The sequence below is a fragment of the Berghia stephanieae genome, chromosome 6 (genome assembly GCF_034508935.2).
Source record: "Berghia stephanieae isolate SIO BIC M18660-M18661 chromosome 6, UCSD_Bste_1.3, whole genome shotgun sequence".
In the NCBI taxonomy this organism is placed as follows: domain Eukaryota; kingdom Metazoa; phylum Mollusca; class Gastropoda; order Nudibranchia; family Aeolidiidae; genus Berghia; species Berghia stephanieae.
In genome coordinates, this window is record NC_088365.1 from 49,015,203 (window position 1) to 49,037,890 (window position 22,688).

Below are 22,688 nucleotides of genomic sequence, written 5' to 3' on the forward strand. Positions count from 1 at the left end.
CTCAAAGCACTTTACAAGGGATACCTGATCAACAGCAACACGTAACGTGTAGAACGAGACACGACGCCTATTAGGCAATATTATTTTATTTTTCCAACAGGGATAACGCTGTTAACCCCCAGGTACTCAATTTACACCTGAGTACGGTGAGAGAATGTGAGTAAAGAGCCTTTTCCAAGGACTCAACTATGCGCTGAGCAAGGCTCGAACCCAGGACCTTCTGATCCGAAAGCGAGTGTCAAACCACATAGCCGCACGACAATAAATAACTGATTGAAAACTGGATGAGATTTAGGTCTGTAACTATGAAGTTATGATCTAATCAAATGTCACTGTCAACAAGCTCCGTTCAAAGCAAATCATCTTTCATTCCGCAATCTATATTCTATCTTTCTTTTTTATTCTCTTTCATCCAAAAACTTATATACAAGATTCTTCATGTTTCTCTTACTGTCACCTCTTCGTAACCTATCTTTTAAACTGTTTCTCTTATTGTCACCTCTTCGTAACCTATCTTTTAAACTGTTTCTCTTATTGTCACCTCTTCGTAGCCTATCTTTTAAACTTTTGAAGTACAAATAAGAGGGAACCGATTTTGTCTGCATTTCAGTTGCATTGCTGATGACCCCTGACCCCATGAAATCAAAGCTTAAATAATGTTGACACGATTATCTAGACACACAATTATCCAGTAATGAAGACACAAATTGGTGGACAATGACTAATAAATACTAACACAGAGAGAACTATACAGATAAGTAGTATTATAATGTAAAAAAAAAAACAGGTCAACTAGACATTCATAAAGTGAGTAAGACTAGTGAACACAGATGGCTAGAACACAGACAAAGGAAGGAAGTCACCTTTTTTTCTGCCTGTTATGAGGGTGTTATCATAGAGAGAAATGGATAATGGTGTTATTCTTCTATCGTAAAATAATCAGCATTTTCACAGTTCTTTGTTTTGTGTTAGTATGATGCTTAGTAGATGCTCAGTAGATTAGAAGAAAACAAACCAAAAAAAACAAACAACGTATGCCTTTCATTCATATAAATTAAAAGGCAGTACAGGTAAATGTGCACAATCATATTATCATTCATCTAAACTGTATTTTCAAAGAAAAATTGTGATATTATAATGAGTTCAAAATAATGAACTTGATAGCCTTCGTATAATTATATAACATTGTTTTGTTGGTTTCCATTTGTTGAAAAGAAAACACAAATCTCGTATCTTAACCCCTCCATTACAAAGACCCATGGTATAACGCAGACATCAATCTGTTTAAAAAGAAAATCCAAGTCGATAAATAATAAAAAAAATTAACTGCAAAAAAAAGGAGTACCTACCTTCAATTTTTGCATATTCTGAAATGCGTGTGTAGTTGACCAGGGCCGCATTCTCCAGGCATTTCTTGATGACCTGCCTCACTTCTTCTGGAGGGGCTGGGGTGACAATATCTTTCATAAGGATCTGGAGAAGATTTTTGAGGAGGAGAATAAAAATGCATCTTTGCGTCCAATAAGGGATGGATGAATCTAAATTATACAATTGTCCTCTTTGACAGAGATAGCTTAGGTTATATTTCTTTCCTTTCTTGATCAAATGAAAAAGATTATAGGGAAGCTTTTCTCCTCTATTTTCCTGCATTGAAAACAATGTAATAAGAACCATACATTTGACTCTCTCCCTCTAGACAAGATCCTTGCCAGGATTAAGGAAAGATCAAGAAGTCTCATTCCAGGAAAAGTATAAAAGGCCGCTTGGAGGAAGGATGGGACTTCCGATAGCTGAGTTGGGAGAGCAAAATTTACAATGTTTCACTTCCTTCCCCAGCATGCAATGTGATACCATATTTCCATTACATGCATTACAAGTTAGCTGTTAAGTTAGCTCTTACAGTATCCATCACTGCCTATAGACAGGTACCTACTCATTCACACCAGAGTCCATCAATCAGGGAATCCACATAGCTCAGTTGGCAGGTCACTGGACTCGAAAACAAAGGTTATATCATATGTCCAGTTCAGTCGTTTGTTTGGGTTTTTTTTTTTGTTACCCCTCTGACCACCTGAGAGTTAAAAAGTCTTTTAGAACTAGCAGAAAAAAGCAAAAGACTAGCATCATCCCATCCAAAGAGTAACAAGCAAGTGTTTCTCTCCTTATAGCACTACAGAAACTAATCTCTAAAGGATGATTACACATATATTCACAGGTGTCCTTATAGCTCAGTTTGTAGAGCAAATGACTGATAAGCAAAATCTATTAGATCTGGTGATAAGTACTTTGAGATGAAATAATAACCTATCCAAAGGATGGCAAGCAATTGTTAATGTCCATTTAACGCTACAGAAAAATGGATTAACTACAATTCTATGAGCTTTACAGCTGTGAAGGGCCACTTCATATATTCACACCTCAACTCGTTTAATATTTCCCAACAACGCACAAAAGCTTCATTGAATTTTAAATAAAGCATAGGTGGTTGAGCTCAACAAGAAAAATTCAGGCTTACTCTTTCAAGTAATGATAAAGTCGCCTTCAAAGCTCCTTCAGGCCGACCAAATGGAAAACAATACCTGCGTTGTGATGTAAGAGAGACAAAATTTTAAAAATTATTTCAATATTTCAACAAGAAAAAATCAAATCAGCTTTTAATCTAGATTTTAAATACCAGACAGTCTTTTCTAGCTGACATTTTATTCTTATTTACTTTTAATTCTTTTATACGTGTATCATTCACAGCAATCATAAATAGTTTTTTTTTCCCTTCACAAACATCACGGTTGTTATTTCAATTCAGTGTGATAATGAAAAAAAAAATTACTTATATTTTAAGAGGGAATGTATATGTCAACAAGCAAAATACTTTTTTGAAAAATAATAACGTCAAAAATTATTTTTTAAAAACATTACTGAACATCAATGATATACAGATGTGAAATTATGACTAAAATATTTAGGCTGCATATCAAAAATAGGTGATATATTTAACAATGTCATTTTACAATTTAAATGGAGAGAGGCCTAAGCCTAAGGACTATTTTACTTAAGATCCTGCAATAGTGAACCAACCTAAAATGAGTTATCTGGTTTTCTAATAGAATCCTCAGTCTCTCCTTGATGTCATCAAAGGCATTCTTCTCCGACTGCAGGACAGTACCAAGGCCATCGGGTCTGTATGAGGAAAAAAACATACTTAATAAACATGGATGCCCTTTGCTAAAAAACATACTTAATAAACATGGATGCCCTTTGCTAAAAAACATACTTAATAAACATGGATGCCCTTTGCTAAAATAGAAAAAGTCTGAAAATCTTCTCATAAATAGCAAATTGTAAAAAATATTTCATGCAAATCTTCTCTTTATCAAATGGCATCACCCTTAAATCATAGTAGTCCTTATGAGCCATTCAGCTCATGGAGCCGGAGTTTATCCCGGTTTCTATAGCGTGAAACGGAAAATAGCAATTGCTTGCTATCCTTTGGATAGGACGCTAGTCTATCGCAAAGTACTTTCCGCCAAATCAAACAAGACTCAGCTACCCATTCACTGCTGGGTTAACAGGGAGGTCAGAACAAAAAATCTCCACTGCACCCGGGATAGATCTCAGTCCCTTTGCGTGTGAAGCAAGTGCTATATCTCCCTTAAATCATAGAGAAGGATACATATCTAATTTCCACATTACTGATGCCTTTAAACAACCAATGTTTTCATTTGTCTTTTTTTACAAGGTCAGTCGAAAAATTACAAAAGGCCAGTTTTCCACAGAGGAGGGGGGGGGGGGACATCCCTGAATAAAACAGGACCATACATCTAACTTATCACCAAAAATCACCCATTTATTTTTGAAAAGTGTGATGAAGCTGTAAAATCATTCCAATTAAGCAACATGTGTTCCGAATAACCTAGAGAAAAAGATCTGAACAAGTGTGTATGAAAGAAAGAAAAATACAAGAAAAAAAACATCCCAAGAAATCAGACAATGGTTTTTTTCTTGTGTTTTTCTTTCTTGCTTTGTCTGGCACCTTTTATACACACTTGTTCAAATCTTTATCTTGCACCGGTGCCTGCTCCTTAATTTTTGTTTGTTTATTGCTTTAGGTCTCTTCCAACACAAATGAGGTTATATGAGAGACCGCTGAAACAAAAAAACAAGCAATCTAACAAAAATAGTACAAATGTAAATCAAAATCATAACCTAAAGATATAAGCTAAATTATAAATAACCAAGAACAAACAGGCAGAAGATTTACAGAAAAAAAAATATCCCCTGTCAAAAATACAATCACAAACCAAAGAAGCAGGATAGGCTAGTAAAGAGAAGAAGAAACGACATCACTATCGGATCGTACACCCATGCGAACATCATAGGTATATGATTCAAGGGTGATGCTCCCATCCAACCACCCGCGCTCCTTATTTGTTTGTTTGTTTGTTTGTTGCTTTAGGTCTCTTCCAACACAATTGAGGTTATATGAGAGACCGCTGAAACAAAAAAACAAGCAATCTAACAAAAATAGTACAAATGTAAATCAAAATCATAACCTAAAGATATCATAAGCTAAATTATAAATAACCAAGAACAAACAGACAGAAGATTTACAGAAAAAAAATATCCCCTGTCAAAAATACAATCACAAACCAAAGAAGCAGGATAGGCTAGTAAAGAGAAGAAGAAACGACATCACTATCGGATCGTACACCCATGCGAACATCATAGGTATATGATTCAAGGGTGATGCTCCCATCCAACCACCCGCCCCGCGCTCCTTAATTTCTTAATATGATAACCTAAAGAAAATATATAGAAAAAAATTCTCATGGACAGATGATTCCAATTATGCGGTTGTTCTGATTAAGAAGTGGCATTCCAATTACCCGTCTTGACTGAATTTCAAAAATTATCTATAGATCGATAGTAATAAAATGGGACGGACGGAAGCAAACCTTTTGAGAAATTATGACAGAATCTCTCAGGATAAATTTTAATTCCTGCTCTCTTTTTATGTTAAAAAAAAAACTCATGTCATTAATAAACTTGCACATCATCGTTCTAGTTAGAAAGAAACATAAGAGAAACCATGTAAATGGTGTCCATTAGTCCCCCTAATATGAGCAGCTGTAAGCTCCAAAACCCACCTATTTCCATGTAGATGAGAGGCACAGAAGGCCAGGCTAAAGTGAATGAGGGTAGGATCAATCAAGGTCCCTTTCTCTGCCCTCTCCAGAAGATCACTGATGTAACACAGGTGTCGATGGCATCCCCTCACTCCGTAACGAGCACAGTACTCATCGAGAACAAACACTTGGCCAGGACTGAACCAACCCTGAAATACATTCATTTATTTTTTTAAAGGCTGTAATAATACATCATCCCATTGTAATAAGACAGTAGTGGATTGTAAAGGCTGTAATAATAAATCATCCCATTGTAATTATGAAAGAATCAAACTTTAACAACATTTTCAGATTTTATAACAAAGACCAATGTCAAAAGCCATCCATGGATCCAGAGTTTAAAAAAACAAAAACAACAAAAAATCTTCATATTGGGCAATATTCACTTAACATGCTCAAAGCACTTTACAAAGGGTCCCTGGCTAACAGCAACATGTAACATGTAGTATGAGACATTACACCTGTGAGGCGATATTACAATTTTTTTTTCCAACATAGACAAAGCTGTTTAACGGCCAGGAACTCATTTTACACCTGAATACGGTGAGAGAATGTCAGTAAAGAGCCTTTTCCATGGTCTCAAACATGGACTCAACTATACGCCTCTCAGAGCAGGTTGAACCTAGGGCCTTCCAATTCGAAGAAGGTGAGTGTCATAGCACAAGACCACATAGCCCCGTGTCTTTACTCTCTCGAGTTCACCCTCATGAAAAATCAAACAAATGTGTTAGATTTTCCATGCATATGAACTCCAGAGAGTTAAGAATTAAACTTTCAGAACCAATTGCTTTTAGTGAGGATGCTTGTATATTGCAAAGCACCTTCCATCAGATCAAATTGACCCAACCATCCAATTACATTTGGGGAATAGTGGTAATGGTGTGTAAAATGAGTTTCCCATGTTGTTAGTTCTTACACAGCTACACCCCAACAACACACAATAAGTTGAGGTCAGCCTATCTAATTCATGTATATTATCATCGGGAAGGTTGTTTTTCTTTAATGAATAACTGCAAAACGTTAATAGCATTGATAGACATTTAGTCAACATTAATCATCACACCTAAATGACATCTCAAAGCTTTTTAGCATTTCTTATTTCCTGATCTAAAGGAATTTTATTTTATATTATCATTTGCAAATGCCTTATCGTAATTCTAGGTGTTAACAGATAAGCATACCATAGATTAGTGCAGCAAAAAAATGTTACAACCCAATTCATGTTACAAATTTAAAATTAACTCCAGCTTCTTGGCCTGAAAGCTAAAACCAACTTTAAGAGTATGTGGCTTTGTGGTCTGGTATAACACTCGCCTTCAGAACGGAAGGTCCTGGTTTTGAGTCCCGCTCTGAGTGACGCATATTTGAGTCCTTAAAAAAGTCTCTTCACTCACATTCCTTCACCGTACTCGAGTGTAAAATGAGTACCTGGCCATTAATAGTGTTGTCTCTGTACTAAATAAATAAATAAGGCTCTGAATTACCAGACAAGTGTAGGCATCGTTGAGTCTGTAGTCCAAGGTAAGGGTTTGTAGAAGACTAAACAGTTCATGATGTTCAAAATTGCATGGGTTCGCTGTGACAAACTCATCCAGACCATGTTTGCGTGCTCTGTCAGCATCTGGTTGGATAATGAGGAATGGAAAAATTGCAAATGTGAATGACATTGTGAATACACGCGCTGCAAATATTATGGAATCTGAATTTCTCATTTCTAATCAGAGCAATAAACATGTTGGAAAACACCAAAAACTTAATTTTTCACAGGCAACTATTGTGTAATAATAAAATAATCAAGTTTTCATCACAAGAATATATTTTTAATGTTTTAAATCATAACAGTGTGAAGGGATTGAGAGAGAGAGAGAGAGAGAGAGAGAGAGAGAGAGAGAGAGAGAGAGAGAGAGAGGAGAGAGAGGAGAGAGAGAGAGAGAGAGAGAGAGAGAGAGAGAGAGAGAGAGAGAGAGAGAGAGAGAAGGGGGTGACATAAATAAAGCACAATTTCAAAATCTGCAGTTTTTAATCTTAAAACAACAAAAATCACTTAAGCAAACTGTGGTGTTAAAGCATCAAAAAGAAGGTTTTACATAAAGGTAATAATTATGACACAAATCCTTCAACGGAATTTTGAAAAAGATCATTTTGTTACATTTTTTTATCAAAATTGGAATTTTCACATTAATACTAATGGTTTTTCAACCCTTATAGGATGATGGGAATAGTTTACATTAATACTAATGGTTTTTCAACCCTTATAGGATGATGGGAATAGTTTACAGAAATTGTGCTGCTCTTGAAGAATAAATCTTTTTCAAATATATTACTGTCTCAAAACGCCATTACCTCGGGATGAAACTGGTGCTTAAAATTTAATCTTAAAACTTAGCATTTAAAATTTGAGTTAAAATTAATGTGTCTTAATAATAAAAAAAGGGAATTTTGTTTTTTAAATTTACTTCAAAACAATTAAATTCCAAATTCTGACCATTTTAACTTTATATATTAGGTTTTTTTTTCTTCATATGGTTCCTTCCGGTATAATACCAGATTGACCCAGTGGGTCACATATGAGAATCCAATCAGGAGCCCACTATGTAAAGGGCAATTCTAATAAATGGTGAAAAAGTCCAAAGGTGGCTGACCAAACTCTTTATCTAAAATGAAATGACTTTTTCAGCAAATTACTTGAGCTTTTATATAGCGCAATATCCACTAAACGTGCTCAAAGCACTCTACAAAGGTCCAACAACAACATTTAACATGTAGAACGAGACATGACACCTGTAACTTTTTTTTGTTTTCAGACAGAGACAATGCTGTTAACAACCAGGTACTCATTTTATACCTGAGTACGGTGAGAGAATGTGAGTAAAGAGCCTTTTCCAAGGACTCAACTATGCGCCGAACTAGGCTCAAATCCAGGACTTTCCGATCAGAAAGCAAGTGTCATACCACAAGATCAAACAGCCACAATTAAAGGAAGAGACTCTCAGAAAGTATTAAGTATTAAGTATTATTATTAACTGTTACTGTGACATAACACAAACCAAAAAGAATTTGCACAAAGCCTCAATGATGTATGTATTAAAAATATTTTCACTTCTCCCATGACATTAACAAGACAAGATAGGATAAGTTTTAATATTTGTAAACCAGATACGATATTAGAGAAACACTTGGGCTAGACTATCGTTAGGTTTGAAACAAAACAATGAAAATCCCTTTTCTCTAGACTGTTTAAAATTTTTATTGACCAAAAGATTAAGATGTAATGTTAATACTGATTGACTTTAGTTTCAATCGTTCTTAACATTTACTACAATCAAATCAGTTTAAAGGATTCACTCATAATAAATAGCCTTTCAACAAGCTAATATAATAAAACACTAAATATAAAAGTTGAAAAGACGAGACATTTTATATTCTTTCAAATGGTCCAAAGTCGAATTGTGATTTTTTTAAAATTATTTTGTAAATGAAAATATAGAATATTTGGGCACCCTTAATATCTAAAACAAAGCTATGACCTTTGAATAATTCAACAGATTTTTCTTTTAATCCTGGTTGAAAAAGATTTCATTTTTCCTCTCTGAACTCTTCCCCACTGTCCACCCAGCAGTGATTGGGTAGCTTGATGTGTTCGATTTGGTGGAAATTACCTTGCAAAAGACTTGCATTCCATCCAAAGGGTAGCAAGAAATTGCTATTGTCCGTTTCATGCAATAGAAACAAAGATAAAACTCCAGCTCCATGAGCCTAATGCTCTGAAGGACAACTTATTCATCCCCAAGGAGAAATAAATTTTTCCTCGTTGTCAATTCCAAGAGAAGACTCGGATAACCCAAGCATCAGTTGCCATGTAGCGCTGCTGCAAAGAGAGAAAGGGTGATGCAACTTGCACAAGGAAGGTCACACAGCACAGCTCGTGGAATCCAATTCCTTTGGTAGCCTTTCCCCACTCCCTACTGCAATGCTTCATCTCATAATTCACACAGCTAATAAACCGAGTAATGTTACACTCAAGGGTTAGGTTAATAGAAGGTGACCAGTGTATTGATACTAAAGGGAGAAAATTACACTTCATGGTTTTGAATTATCCTCTCATAAAAGAATTAAAAAATTCTCTCACAAAGAACAGTTTTCAATGACCTAGTTTTCCATTTATCTAATGGTTATTGGGGGCATTCATTCATGAATAAGAACATTTCTATAGCGCTTTATGCCAAGACTTCAAAGCACTTTACATGAATTGCATAAAGCTTATATAGTGTTGGTAAAATTCCTCACACACTAAAAAAAAAAAAAAAAAGCTAGCTTAGGCCCTTACAAAGCCTGACACAACCAAAACCCATTTAACGCATTGGTTTCTATTTTCCGTTAACACAGCTATTCGTCATGCCATGCAAAAAACTGGAATCATTCAGTAAAATATCTATAATATTTCAAAAACGAACACACAGATGAAAAACAAAACCATAAGTCACAGACTCAGCCTTTTTGTTTTAAAGATGAAATAGTCAATAAGACGGAAGATGGTGCTGGTTATTTTTAATACTAGAAAGATAGACGAAAATTTAGATTTGTTTCAGAGACAGTTTAAAAATTCTAAGATAATCACCTTGTCTAATGCAGCAGAATAATGATAATAATTTGAACATGCACAATAATATTAGGCAGAAGGTCTACTTTCCTGGACTGTTTTTTAAGGATGGGGAAAGACCTCGTATCTCCACACAACTTCATAATTTCATAATTGGCATGGCCCAAACAGGGTTTTTTAAAAATGTATTTTATGCAATATTATATGAATAGAAATAAACTTGCAGAGAGCGTATTTATTTGGATTAGGTAAAAGATGGATTAATTATAAGAGTAAGCTACAATAAAGTAAAGCCTGAAACAAGAACCATTCCAAAATTCCAATTGAGTTGTAAAATCTAAAAATAAAAAACTTTAAAAAACGTTATCTTATTCACGACATGCTCAACTCTACTACAACAAATGGAAAAGAATGCAATATCCATGATATTGATTGATAAAATGTTTCTACAAACAATATTCCATTGATGTCAAATCCAAAATGGAATTAACTCAAAATGACTGGAGCTAGCTCATTCTTCTTCATATATGTGCACGAATAGGAAATGAAGAAAAAAAATGTTTTTAATAAAATGATAGAAATAAAAGTAAAAAATTGTAAAATTATATTTAATAACATGCAAAATATTTATTAAAATAAAGAAGAAAAAAATAAATTTGTGCGTAAACCAGTGAGTCCATTTCAGTAACCAGACCAGCTATGCCACTAAAATTATATATATATATATATATATATTGGAATCAATGCAGCGAGACTACAGGCAATGCAAATCAAATCTCAACATACGTCTTGAATGGAATGCAGCAAAGACAGACTAGGGGTGAAATCAACTATAAATCTACAGGTAATTAATTTACTTACTCTTAAAATCAGTGGTGGCATCTAAAGAGGGAATGATGACCAGTGTTTCAATCTAGTATCAAGTTTTGTTGAGTTTAGGGTTTGTTTTTATCTTAATTTGACATTTGTATTCTATTTTCTCAAAGTATGTGATGGTCTAAAGTTTTTAAAAACTTGAAATAAATTTCATTATGTAATTTAAGCACCTGGGAAAATAATACATACATAAAGAGAACCTGAGGGGTTAAAAGACAGACCAAAAGCAATCTTTACTAAAAAAATGTGTGAATGATTTGGATAAACAATTCATCAGTACAGAGGGAGGGAGGGGCAGAAATATTTTTTTTTCCAATATCAAATTATAAAATAGCTTGGTTATTTCAGCGAATAAAAGTGTGTGACACAAATTAACAAGGTTGTCAAAAAGGATGTACTCGGGATGAGTTATGACAAATTCACAGAGAACTTTGTATAACAAAGTGGTGAATATCAAGCACCTTATAGTAAAAGAGTTTTTTGATTTCTCCCAAACTATCAGGAACATTTTTTCATCATTAATTCTAGATATCCAGCATAATGACAGTTTTGAATTGAGACGTGGATATTTATATATCAACAAAATCAGTCTACCATTATTCATGGGGGAAAATATACATAATGTATAAAACCCGTAGTGATAGGCTAAGAATCCAGACCAGCCTAGTACTACAAAAAAGTCGTAGAAATACGAATTTTCGGCTCCAACTAAAGAACTGCATTTGCCTCTTTGACTCAATAAATCTTGTTGAAAAGGAAAATTTGATGCTTAGAAACTATATTTACGGCTTAGGAGCATTTTTGGATCTTACTGGAGGCAAATTATTTATTTATAAAGCTATTTAAAGTGACTTTATTTTTTTTTCCCCCTTGGAAACTACAAGTTTTTAAAATTTAATGTAGGCAACTCTGAGAATCTTTTGCAAATAACTTTGAATTGACATCATTGAAATGAAAAGTCAGTAAAAGATCGCAGAGACGACAGTTGCCAATAATTCTGATCACAATGACCACATCATTTATATCTCCAAATCAGTGAGTCTCAGATGCATACACATTAAGAAAAAGACTTCAGTAGGAACATTTAATTCTCATATTTGCTCTTGGAAAAGCTGGGTCCAAACGCGATTGCTTGAAAGCAGTTCGTGAAAAACAACCTGATGAAATAAGTCATTTCTGTAGCTAATATATCATATTGGTGCAAAGATTCAAACAATAGTTCTACGTATTCATATCAGTAATTTTTTAAAATATCCAAACTCCTCTTTTAAAAGCTTGGGATCACAGTTATGGTTTGCTTGCCACTAGTCAAACAACAGTTTGCTGCTAGTGTGATAATGTATTTAGGGTATTTATATAATTTTGCATGCATGTTTTGTGTTTTTGTGTTAAAGCATAAATAACAAATGTTTGCCTCTTTTAGAAAAACCAGTCAAGTTACAAAGGGCAAAGCAAATTTTTTATAAATATTCCTCTTCCTTTCTTCCTACCTCTATGCTATATTTATTGCATAATCCCATGTTTTGATAAAAATCACAAATTTATTACTGAAAGGTACTATTCCAAATTAATTATTTAAAAAATGCAAATTAAAAGCTAGCTTTTGGCAACAAATTATTGATAATAAAATTCTCATTGTATAGGTTTGACTGGATTTTCTTGATGTTAAAGCGAAAAATATTTGCACCACTGGAAAGTGTAAACAAATAAAATCAACAATGCCCAACAAACTCAATATGTGATGATAAAAAAAAAAACATCTTAAAATAAAAACCACAACATTAAAAAGTTAAACCGTTCCACAACACAGTTTTAGAAAATGTAATATAAAAAATTCAATTTGAGATCTTTCTTATTTTTTTTTTTTTTTCAGATGAGAAAGAAAATCTGTGATTTTTTATAAACAGTACAACACTCAACAAACATTGTGCTCCTTACATCACATGACTAAAAAAATCTCAATGATCTATTTCACAGTGACTTATACACCAACTCTCATTTGAAAAAAAAAAAACAAAAAAAAAACTACAAGCAATGCCAAAAATTCAAAAAAGCATTGACAAATAAAGCAAATGTGTCACAGTAAAAGAAAAAAAAAATGTAAATTTAAAAAAATAAAAAACCAACAACCCCTAAAATACTTTTTTTTTAAGCTCTCAAAATTGATGACAGTTTTGAAATGAGAAGCTAACAGAAATTTTAATTTTTTATTTCCTTTACCTCCTTGCATCCGAGAGATTTGAGTGTTGGAGATCTTATTGGTCTGCACCACCGGGGGAACTGGTTTGTGAGTTTGGCCTGTGGCCCGGTAGATGGCCTGCACCCACAGAGTACGCTCTGACTCGTCTTCTGTGGCAAAACACAAGCTATCACCCTCTTTCACCAAGTTGAAGAAATTTTTGCCGCCATCCAAGTCTGCAAGGAAAATGAAATAAAATAAAATTCCTGTAAGAAAATCGATTACATCAAAATGGACAAAGGGCTATCCAATATTATATCATAACATAAAAATTGATACAATTGTTACATTTGTTAATGACCGTTTATACAATATTTGATGCAAAAGTAAAGTTGAGCTAATGGAAACCATAATGCACTCCAATTAATTATATTATATTATATTATATTATATTATATTATATATATATATTATATTATATTATATTATATTATATTATATTATATTATATAGTTAATTATTATTATAATAAATTAAATATTACAAAACAAGAAGAATTACAACTTAGCACCTCAAAGTATGGGAAGAAGACATATTCTGACTGAAAGATTTATTTTTTTTAAATAAAAGAAAGGCAAAAAAGCACTGGCCTCATTGTGCGTCCTTGGGTAAGGCACTTTGCACACATTACCAACACAAAAGGGTTTGTACAAAAAAAAGGAAGCCTAACCACAGCACCAAACCAACAAACATTTAACTGAAAACCCAAAACTCATTAAACCTCCACCATCAATGACTGACAATACTGACGGACCTCAGTGTGCTACCAGTACGAGAACTTTTGATCTTGACTGACCATTTTTTTATCACTCCTACATAATACCATTTGGAGACTTTGGGCCACATGTAGAGAATCACAGAATGCAAAATAAATAACAATGTGAAATTGAATGTAAGCTTCAATTTGATAAATGAAAACATAATGTGAACGTTTCAGGTTTCCCATTAATCAACAACACAGGATGAATGAAACTACAGTTTCATTCATCCTGTTTTGTTGATAAAGAGGAAACCCAAAACATCCACATTATCTATTTTCCTTTATTACATCATTCAATTACACGTTGTTATTTACTTATTTGAGCTTCTAGCATCAATATTTACAGAATTAAAAGTTGTTTCCTACCTTGAAGTGGCTCACAATAATCAACAGTAAAACCTTCTAATTGCATCATTTCTGTGGGGTCTGGTTTCTTCTCCCGGTATGAACACATGGCAAATGTATATTGCGACACCTGAAAATAGTTTGTTAAATCTATGAAAAAGAAATTCAAAATAACTAAATGTCATAACCCTTTAAAAAATTTTGCAGACAACAAAATGTTTTGTTCGTTACTGCACTCTTAAGGAGGCAAAGTGGCTGAGTGTTTAAGCCATTGCAGTGTGACCCGGAAGGTCCTGGTTTCAGGCCCTGATTCAGGCACTTTCGTTTTTTTCTTGGGCAAGATTATTGACCCCCAATTTGCTCCCTTGAATAGCATGGGTGATTCCTATTGATAAATATCTTGTTTGATGAATTATCTATATTCCTTCATGGAATGCCTAGACGACGATATCTTATGATGTCGTGGCAGAAGGGCTTAATTTTTAAGCAACTTTTATGTTTAATAAATTATCAACTCATTGATATTTCATAAATGGGACAAATTTTAGCAATTTTTATGTTTAATAAATTATCAGCTCATTGATATTTCATAAATGGGACAAAGGACTTATTCAAACACTTAGAATGTAATCTATATTCAAGGAAAAGTAACACACCACTTTTCTGGCACATTTGGGGGTCCCCATAGCTTGGCTGGTAGAGAACCAAATGGACCACAATCGACCCAAAGCGTTTGTGTACGAAAGGGGGCTCTCTCAAGCACAAGTTTTTTCACAAAAATGGATAGAAATCACAATGACTTCAGAAAATATAATGAAAAAATCATTTTATAGTCGCGACTTCTGTTAATTTTTTTTTTTTAATCAATCCTATCTTTTTGAGGGTTTTTTGTCGCGAAAAAAATAAAATATTACCTGTACTAGAACAAAGTATCTCTTCTTCCATTTTTTCCACACAGTTTTACCCAAACCATACAAATACCTGGAACAAAGAAAATATTTTTTTTTTCTTATAATTCATTTAAAATGGGATATTGATGGCCAAAATAAATTACAACACTTATTATTTTGAAGTTTAAAAAAAAGTATTAGTCACTTTCTTGTAAACGACTAACAAAGGGGGAAAAAAATTAATGTTACTTTTAAAATTTTCTTGAAGTAAGGACTAAGCAGGCACCAAGAAAATAACCATGTTGGTTGATATCACACATTTACAGGTTCCATTTTTGAAACGCTCTTCCTCAGGATTTTAGAAGTCCAAAAATCATTATCAAATTTTTGAACTGAAAACCCACTTTGTAATCTCATGACTTCTATTTTGTAAATGAAGTTTTACCTATCATGTGTGTAAAATGTAAAGTCTATTGCTATGTAAGTAATTGAAATTGCTTTGCATTTATTTTTCATTGTATTTCTTCATTTATTTTTAAGAATGTAAAGCACCTAGAGCCTGTTGAAATCAAGGTTACGCGCTATATAAATGTCATTTATCGTTACTATTATAGATAGAAAGAAGTTGACGTCACTCGGGTCTTTGTTATTATTTTTATTGCCATCCGTGTTTATGAGAAATTCTCACTAAACTGTATTAACCAGACTACAAACGTTCAAGCTTACACATAGTTTTGTGTGTTGGTCCGTTATGCTTCCCGATGGCAATGTTGTGAGCTTCTTAGCTAAGCGCATACTATCTAATACAGAAATTTCATGAAAGAGAAAAATCTACCTACCCACAATGCTTCATGTTCTGTGGCTTGTCCATTCTGACAGCAATCTTGATGCGAAGATCATCTGGAAAGTTTTTACCTTTGTGCATGTGGTGCCATTCTGGTGTCCTTCCACTATTGGCTGTTGGTCTGATCACAACCTAGAAAGAAAGTCAGATAGAAACGGGGTGCAATTGTCTTTCTTTGTTTCTTAGGTAAATTTACAAATTACTCATTTGAGCATTTATATAGCGCTAAACGTGCTCAAAGTTCACAATGGATCCCGCTAGCAAACAGCAACACTTAACATGTGACATGACACCTGTTAGACAATATTACTTTTTTTTTTTTCAGACAAAGGCAAAGCTGTTTCCTGCCAGGTACTCATTTTACACCTGAGTATGAAGAGAGAATGTGAGTAAAGAGCCTTTTCCAAGGACTTATTTGCATGATGGTGATAATAGTGGTTGGCCCTTGAATACTCTAACAGGTTCTGCTTGCTTACTTAGAAGATTTCTTAGCATTATTCTTGTCCAATAAACTTTGGTTTCAAGTCAATCTTTCTAACTCAAATTTCAAGAAAATTTAAAAAATAAATAGTTAAAATGTGTTTTCAAGCTTTTCTAAATGGAAAATAGTCTGAAACTTTATTGCAAGTTTTTTGCTTGCAACCGATTTGATAGGACGCTAAGTATTTTCCACTAGATCTATCAGACCCAATTACCCAATCACTGCTGGGTGGACAGCATCCAGGATAAGAGAGAAAACTATTATATTATTATCTCCTGCCTCCTGCCCTGACGTACTTAGTTATCTCAACCCTTTGATCACATGCTAACACGTGAACATGGATTGAGTTGATTTAGAGATCAGTTAGTTCGTGTCTAGAGTTGTAAGAGAGTGGTTTATATGTTGTCCAGGTAGCGAAAGTGTCCTCCAAATATACTCATATGATCCTAGGTTGGCTCACTAAAGGAAGTTGCAATGTTTTGAAAACCGTACAATCTACAATTTCATGGTTTAAAATAAAATGCTTAAGCACTGCCTTACTTTTCCCAGCTCTTTGTCTTCAAGACTCAACATTCCGGAGCTTTCTGTATATAACTTGACCTTGACAATGGGTAGAGGGTGGGTGGTAGTAAAATCGCCCTGGGTGTCCCACCTAGTGGAAATTAAAGAGGACAACTTTAATAGCAACAATTGTAAGGCAAGTTGTCATATGCAAAATCTAAAATAAAAATCGCCCTGGGTGTCCCAGCTAGTGGAATTGAAAGAGGACAATTTAATAGAAACAGTTGTAAGACAAGTTATCTAATATGATAAATCTAAATATGTCTGCTTTGACACATATTTTGATTTCATGAACAGCATTCTCCGGAAAATTTATTTTTTGACAATTTAATTATATCAAAACTTGGTAAGTTCAATGGCAAAATAAATAACTTAAAGGGTAACAAAAATCGTTGAATATAATGAAATAGACATTCATTTACTTCAGTTATGATTAATTATCACTTATTTGCCTAATATATATATATATATATATATATATATATATATATAATAATAATAATAATAATAATGCTGAAAACTTATATAGCGCTATAACTCCGAGACACCAGACTCTAAGCGCTTAAATTACAAATTACTTTGGCTGAAACATACTCATTCACACACACAAGCACACACACACACACACACATACACACACACACAATACAACACACAACACAAACCAAACCTATCTTGCATCTCATACCATCTACTAAAATCGAAACAAATATGTTTTAAGCGAACGTTTAAAAATAGACAAAGATTCTTTTTCACGAATGCTCTGCGGTAAGGCGTTCCAAATAGAGGGTCCGAAATGAGAAAAGGATCTCATTCCAGCATTTTTCCGAATTCGAGGGACAACTAGTTTTGTGGAATCACTGGCCGAACGTAAGGGGCGGGGTTTTGAATATCTTTCAATTAGTTCTGAAAGGTAGGAAGGGGCAGTACCTTCAAGACAACGATACACTAAAACACAAGCTTTGAATTTAATTCTTTTCTCAACAGGCAGCCAATGCAGGTCATGAAGTAGAGGTCCGGCAGAGTCGCACCTACGCTTCATAAATACTAGTCTGGCAGCGCTGTTTTGGACAATCTGAAGACGTTTCAGATTGTATTGCGAAACGCCAAACAACAGAGCATTACAATAATCCAATTTCGATAGTACGAGGGACACAACCAGGTGCTTGGTCACATCCTCAGATATGAACCGTCTAATGGAAGCAATCTTTTTTAGTTGGAAAAAGAGAGATCTAACCAAATTATTAACCTGGTGCTCCATCGACAGTCCAGAGTCTAAGAATGTGCCAAGGTTTTTCACTTTGTCAACAATTTGAATAGAGGCATCCCCAACTTCAAATCTGTTTCACTTTTCCACTTCCTGTTCCCCACATACAGCACCTCCGTCTTATCATCATTCAGTTTCAGTCTGTTCTCATTCATCCATTTCTTAACACTTTGGATACAATTTTTACTATTGGCTGATACTTCTTGTAAATTTCTCATATTGGAAACGCAGTACAATTGCGTATCATCAGCGTATTGATGGTAAGACAGACCAAAACTTCTGATGATTTTAGACAGAGGGCCAACGTACAAAACAAAAAGAACGGGTCCAAGTACTGAACCCTGGGGAACCCCACAATCAAGAAAGATTTCCTCCGATCTATATTCATCCACCGTAATAATCTGTTTACGATTAAACAAATATGACCTAAACCAATCAAGCGCTGCACCAGACACGCCATAAGTAATTTCAAGACGTTTGAGAAGAAGATTGTGATCAATAGTATCAAAAGCAGACGATAGGTCAAGCAAATTCAGCAAAGAACATGAACCATTGTCTATAACAGAGAGGAGATCATTAACAACCCTAACAAGTGCGGTTTCCGTCGAATGATGTTGCCTATAAGCAGACTGAAATTTTTCTTCAAGACAATTATTTTTAAGATGAGACAGTAATTGTTTCATATATAATTGTAACATATATATATATATATATATGTGAGTGTTGGTGGGTACTTGTAGGTATGAGAGTGCTCGATAATGTTGGTTATAACATATAAAATAAATAAGGTCACTCACATTTTTCTGTCGAGACAATATGTTTCAATGGATAAAACCCTCAAGTCTTCACAATGATGTAAAAATGACTGACCGTTATGATCAATTCAAACTGTTTAAAAACTTACGCAGGTTTTGAGGCTTCCGCTTGGTCTGTTTGCAGTTTCTCCCCACCTTCTACTTCCATGGTACAGTAGACAATCTTGTTAGGTGCCAGCGATTTCAACCCTTTTACTTCTATCACATGGACCTGGCGATCAGAAAAATTTATATATATTTATTTCGACAACTCCAAGCAAAAATATCTATTATAATAAATTTTAAGAAAGGTAAACACGAATTAAAGTATGACTAGTTTATTCTTAAATTAAATTCATTTAAACAGACCTGCCCTGATTGACTTTTATATATAGAGATCTTTAATTCAACAAACTTCTTGAAAACAAAGTTTTGTTGCCAGAGCTTGTATATAAAGAATTTTAAAGCATTAATTTAATGTAATTTAAACTCAAATTGGTAATTTTTAAGAGTAGTTATAATGTCTACTATTTTATAATCACTAAAAACTATGTATTTTTTTCCAATTCCAAGTTGGCATGTCTGATTAAAGTAACCTCTATTAAACACAAACACTTGTACTTGTAGAACATACCTGTCTGTCTACTGAAGTTTGGATGGGAGTATAAATTTCAAATAATGATTTGTTATTCTATTTATATTTGTAGATAAAACAAAAAGAGACAGGAACTATTTTCAATTTAGTTTGCAAATTAATATAAATATATAGATATGGCTTTTCTATCTTCTACCTTGGTTTGTATTATAAATGTCTTTGTCTTTGTCTTTAAGGGTTTTACGGCGCTTGCAACAAATTAAGGTTATATCAGCACCAGTAAAAAGGAAGAAAACGTGATGATAAAAAGTTCTAGAATTACAATTAAAGCACCTAAGAAAAGGTAAGACAAAGGGTGGTCTTGTCGTATAACAGAATGACACTCGCTTTCGGATCAAAAGATCCTGGGTTCGAGCCTCTTGAGTCCTTGGAAAAGGCTCTCTACTCATTCTCTCACCGTACTCAGGTGTAAAATTAAAGTACTTGGCCGTTAACAGCGTTGTCTCTGTCCGAAAAACTGTAATATCGCCTAACAGGCGTCATGTCACGTCCTAAATGTTAAGTGTTGCTGTTGGTCAGGGACCCCTTGTAAAGTGCTATGAGCAAGTTTAATGGATATTGCGCTTTATAAAAGCTCGTTTTGTTGTTGTTTTTTTTAATGTTAATTAAGAGATATAATTTGTGAAAAGGAATGGCCAACCTCTAAAGAAAAAGTAAGAACAACATCCATCTTTGAAAGGCCTGGGTCGTTATCTTCGTTGATGTCCAGCTTCGACAACGAGGGATGCTGCGCCCTGCCATGCCAATATACAAAGAAGGGAAAAAACACCAAATATATTATCTGGACATACAAATGGGTAGAAGATTTCAATAGCAAACAATATAATAACCTAGCCATTATCGTCTTCAAAAATTCTGTCAATTCTATATCAATGGCAGAAAGCATCAATGAGATGGATGTCTTTAACCCTCTCCTTACCAGCGATTTTCACGATTTTTCCCAAAACTTCACACCCAACTAACAATAAAATAGATTTATATCACTCAGACATAACAGCAGTAAAATTCTTGCAATACATAGTTTCTGTAGCAAAACATATCCTACAACACACACTGTTCATTTTCTTAAAATTTTATGATATACAAAAGAAATTTGAATAAGAAAAAGGTTGGTTGTATCGTAACAAATGTGACGATTTTCCTATAGTTAGTAAGGAGAGGGTTGATGTAAACCAGTCTCTGTCAAGTTGTACAAGAGAAATAATGTTATCATTATCTTGCAAACAGTGAGGAAAAACTTTCACTGTTATTAAATTATAACTTATAAAGAGTTGTTTACCAAGTAGGGAAATCTTTGATGAAATAATGGTTTTAATAGATTTTGTTAACAGAAGTCTTAAAAATGAAATGGTGATCTTCAACAGTAGATTTTTTAACTATTAAAATTTTTAAATTGATAATTTCGTTTTAAAAAGTTGAATATATATTGAATTTTTGATTGATGATTTTTTTTTTTCTATATATAAAAATTGAAAAGATTGTAATTCTTCCACAGATTAAAGATTACTTATATAAAATAGATACATAAACACATCAGGTCTTTTCCCGTTTCGTAGTAATTGGCTTATTTTTTAAAAACAGATTTTCAAGAGTGAATGGAAACAAAATAAAATAAAAAGGAGAGAGAGAGAGAGAGAGAGAGAGAGAGAGAGAGAGAGAGAGAGAGAGAGAGGAGAGAGAGAGGAGAGAGAGAGAGAGAGGAGGAGAGAGAGGAGAGAGAGAGAGAGTGAGAGAGAGAGAGAGAGAGAGAGAGAGAGGAGAGAGAGAGAGAGAGAGAGAGAGAGAGAGAAAGAGAGAAGGAAGAGAGAGAGAGAGGAGAGAGAGAGAGAGAGGGAGGAGAAAGAGAGAGAGGAGAGAAGAGATCAATATTCATGATGAAAGGATAAATAAGGAATTAGTCAAAAGTGTAAGTTTTTTCACGTCTAGAGGATGAGTAAAGTAAAGGGGGAAAAAAGGTTGTATCTCTCCCTCTTTTAATATACAGATTTCAAGTTAGAAAACATTGATGGCATGCATAAATCTAAATTTATTTTCACCCTATAAAAATTAAACTGAAGCTTCGGACTTTCAGACTTTTTTCCATTTAGAAGAACTTGAAAACATTTAAACTATTCACTCGTTAAATTCTTACGAAATATAAGTTATAAAGATTGACTTGAAACCAAAGTTTATTGGACAAAAATAATGCTAACAAATCTTCTAAGTAAGCAAGCAGAACCTGTTAAGAGTATTCAAGGGCCAACCACTATTATCATCGTCATGCAAAATGAAATGAAATAAATCAGTCTTTGTACAAGACTTTATACCATGACATAAGACATGGAAATTTCTTTCTTAACCAAATGTAAGTTAATATTTTTTTGAAAGTCGCAACAAAACAACCTGATTAAATCTTCTCTAAATTATAAACATCTTCTGGAATACTGATATTATCTGATTGATTCTCTGTGTTGAGCACAACAACGTATTCATCAAAGCCTACATTTAACTCTCTTAAAACCAATAGTTAAAAAATCAAAACTCAGGGAAATCAGTTAAGCAACCACAAAAAAAAAAGAAAAAAAAAAGAAAGAAACGGTTCAGTATTTTTAACAGGTAATTAAACAACCAACCATTCAATTGTGAAGAAGAAAAAAAAAGAAAAGAAAAGAACATCGACGGTTTATCAATCACTTCTATGAAAATTCTGATTCTGAGGCTCTCAGATTCAAATTAAATAGGCACATAAAGAGTCACATAAAACTTGCAAGTTTGTCACAAGGAATTTATCTTCCTTTTTTATTTTTGTTAAAGTACCTATCCACCGCAGGACATAATTACATATTTTTAATGATTCAGCGCTATTAAAAAAATTTCTGCTTTTACACAAAAAATAATTATAAATAAGAATAAAATATTCTTGAGAAATTTAATAATAATTATAATAAAAATAATAATAATAATAAAATAATAAATAATAATAATAATAATAATAATAATAATAATAATAATAATAATAATAATAATAATAATAATAATAATAATAATAATAATGACAATGATGATGATGATGATGATGATGATGATGATGATGATGATGATGATGATGATGAAGATGATGATGATGATGACAATGACGACGACGACGACGATGATGATGATGATGATGATGATGATGATGATGATGATGATGATGATGATGATGATCATCATC

General features: G+C 33.5%; 1 protein-coding gene across 12 annotated transcripts in view; it reads right to left on the bottom strand.

The window, feature by feature from the left end:
- Positions 1–22,688, bottom strand: part of LOC144975180 (calcium-dependent secretion activator 1-like) — a 107,953-nt gene that overhangs the window by 45,284 nt on the left and 39,981 nt on the right. For 6 of the 12 annotated variants that reach the window (XM_078918988.1, XM_078918982.1, XM_078918986.1 and 3 more), the window contains 13 exons: positions 20,136–20,229; positions 18,951–19,072; positions 16,759–16,870; positions 15,733–15,869; positions 14,918–14,984; positions 14,025–14,133; positions 12,880–13,074; positions 10,645–10,665; positions 6,668–6,804; positions 5,145–5,332; positions 3,076–3,177; positions 2,516–2,579; positions 1,350–1,473 (listed from right to left, as the gene is read on the bottom strand). In XM_078918988.1, coding sequence (XP_078775114.1) covers positions 1,350–1,473; positions 2,516–2,579; positions 3,076–3,177; positions 5,145–5,332; positions 6,668–6,804; positions 10,645–10,665; positions 12,880–13,074; positions 14,025–14,133; positions 14,918–14,984; positions 15,733–15,869; positions 16,759–16,870; positions 18,951–19,072; positions 20,136–20,229 — 1,472 coding nt within the window. The remainder of the gene's footprint in view (positions 1–1,349; positions 1,474–2,515; positions 2,580–3,075; positions 3,178–5,144; positions 5,333–6,667; positions 6,805–10,644; positions 10,666–12,879; positions 13,075–14,024; positions 14,134–14,917; positions 14,985–15,732; positions 15,870–16,758; positions 16,871–18,950; positions 19,073–20,135; positions 20,230–22,688) is intronic. The other 6 variants (XM_078918985.1, XM_078918989.1, XM_078918991.1 and 3 more) reach the window with 1 other exon arrangement.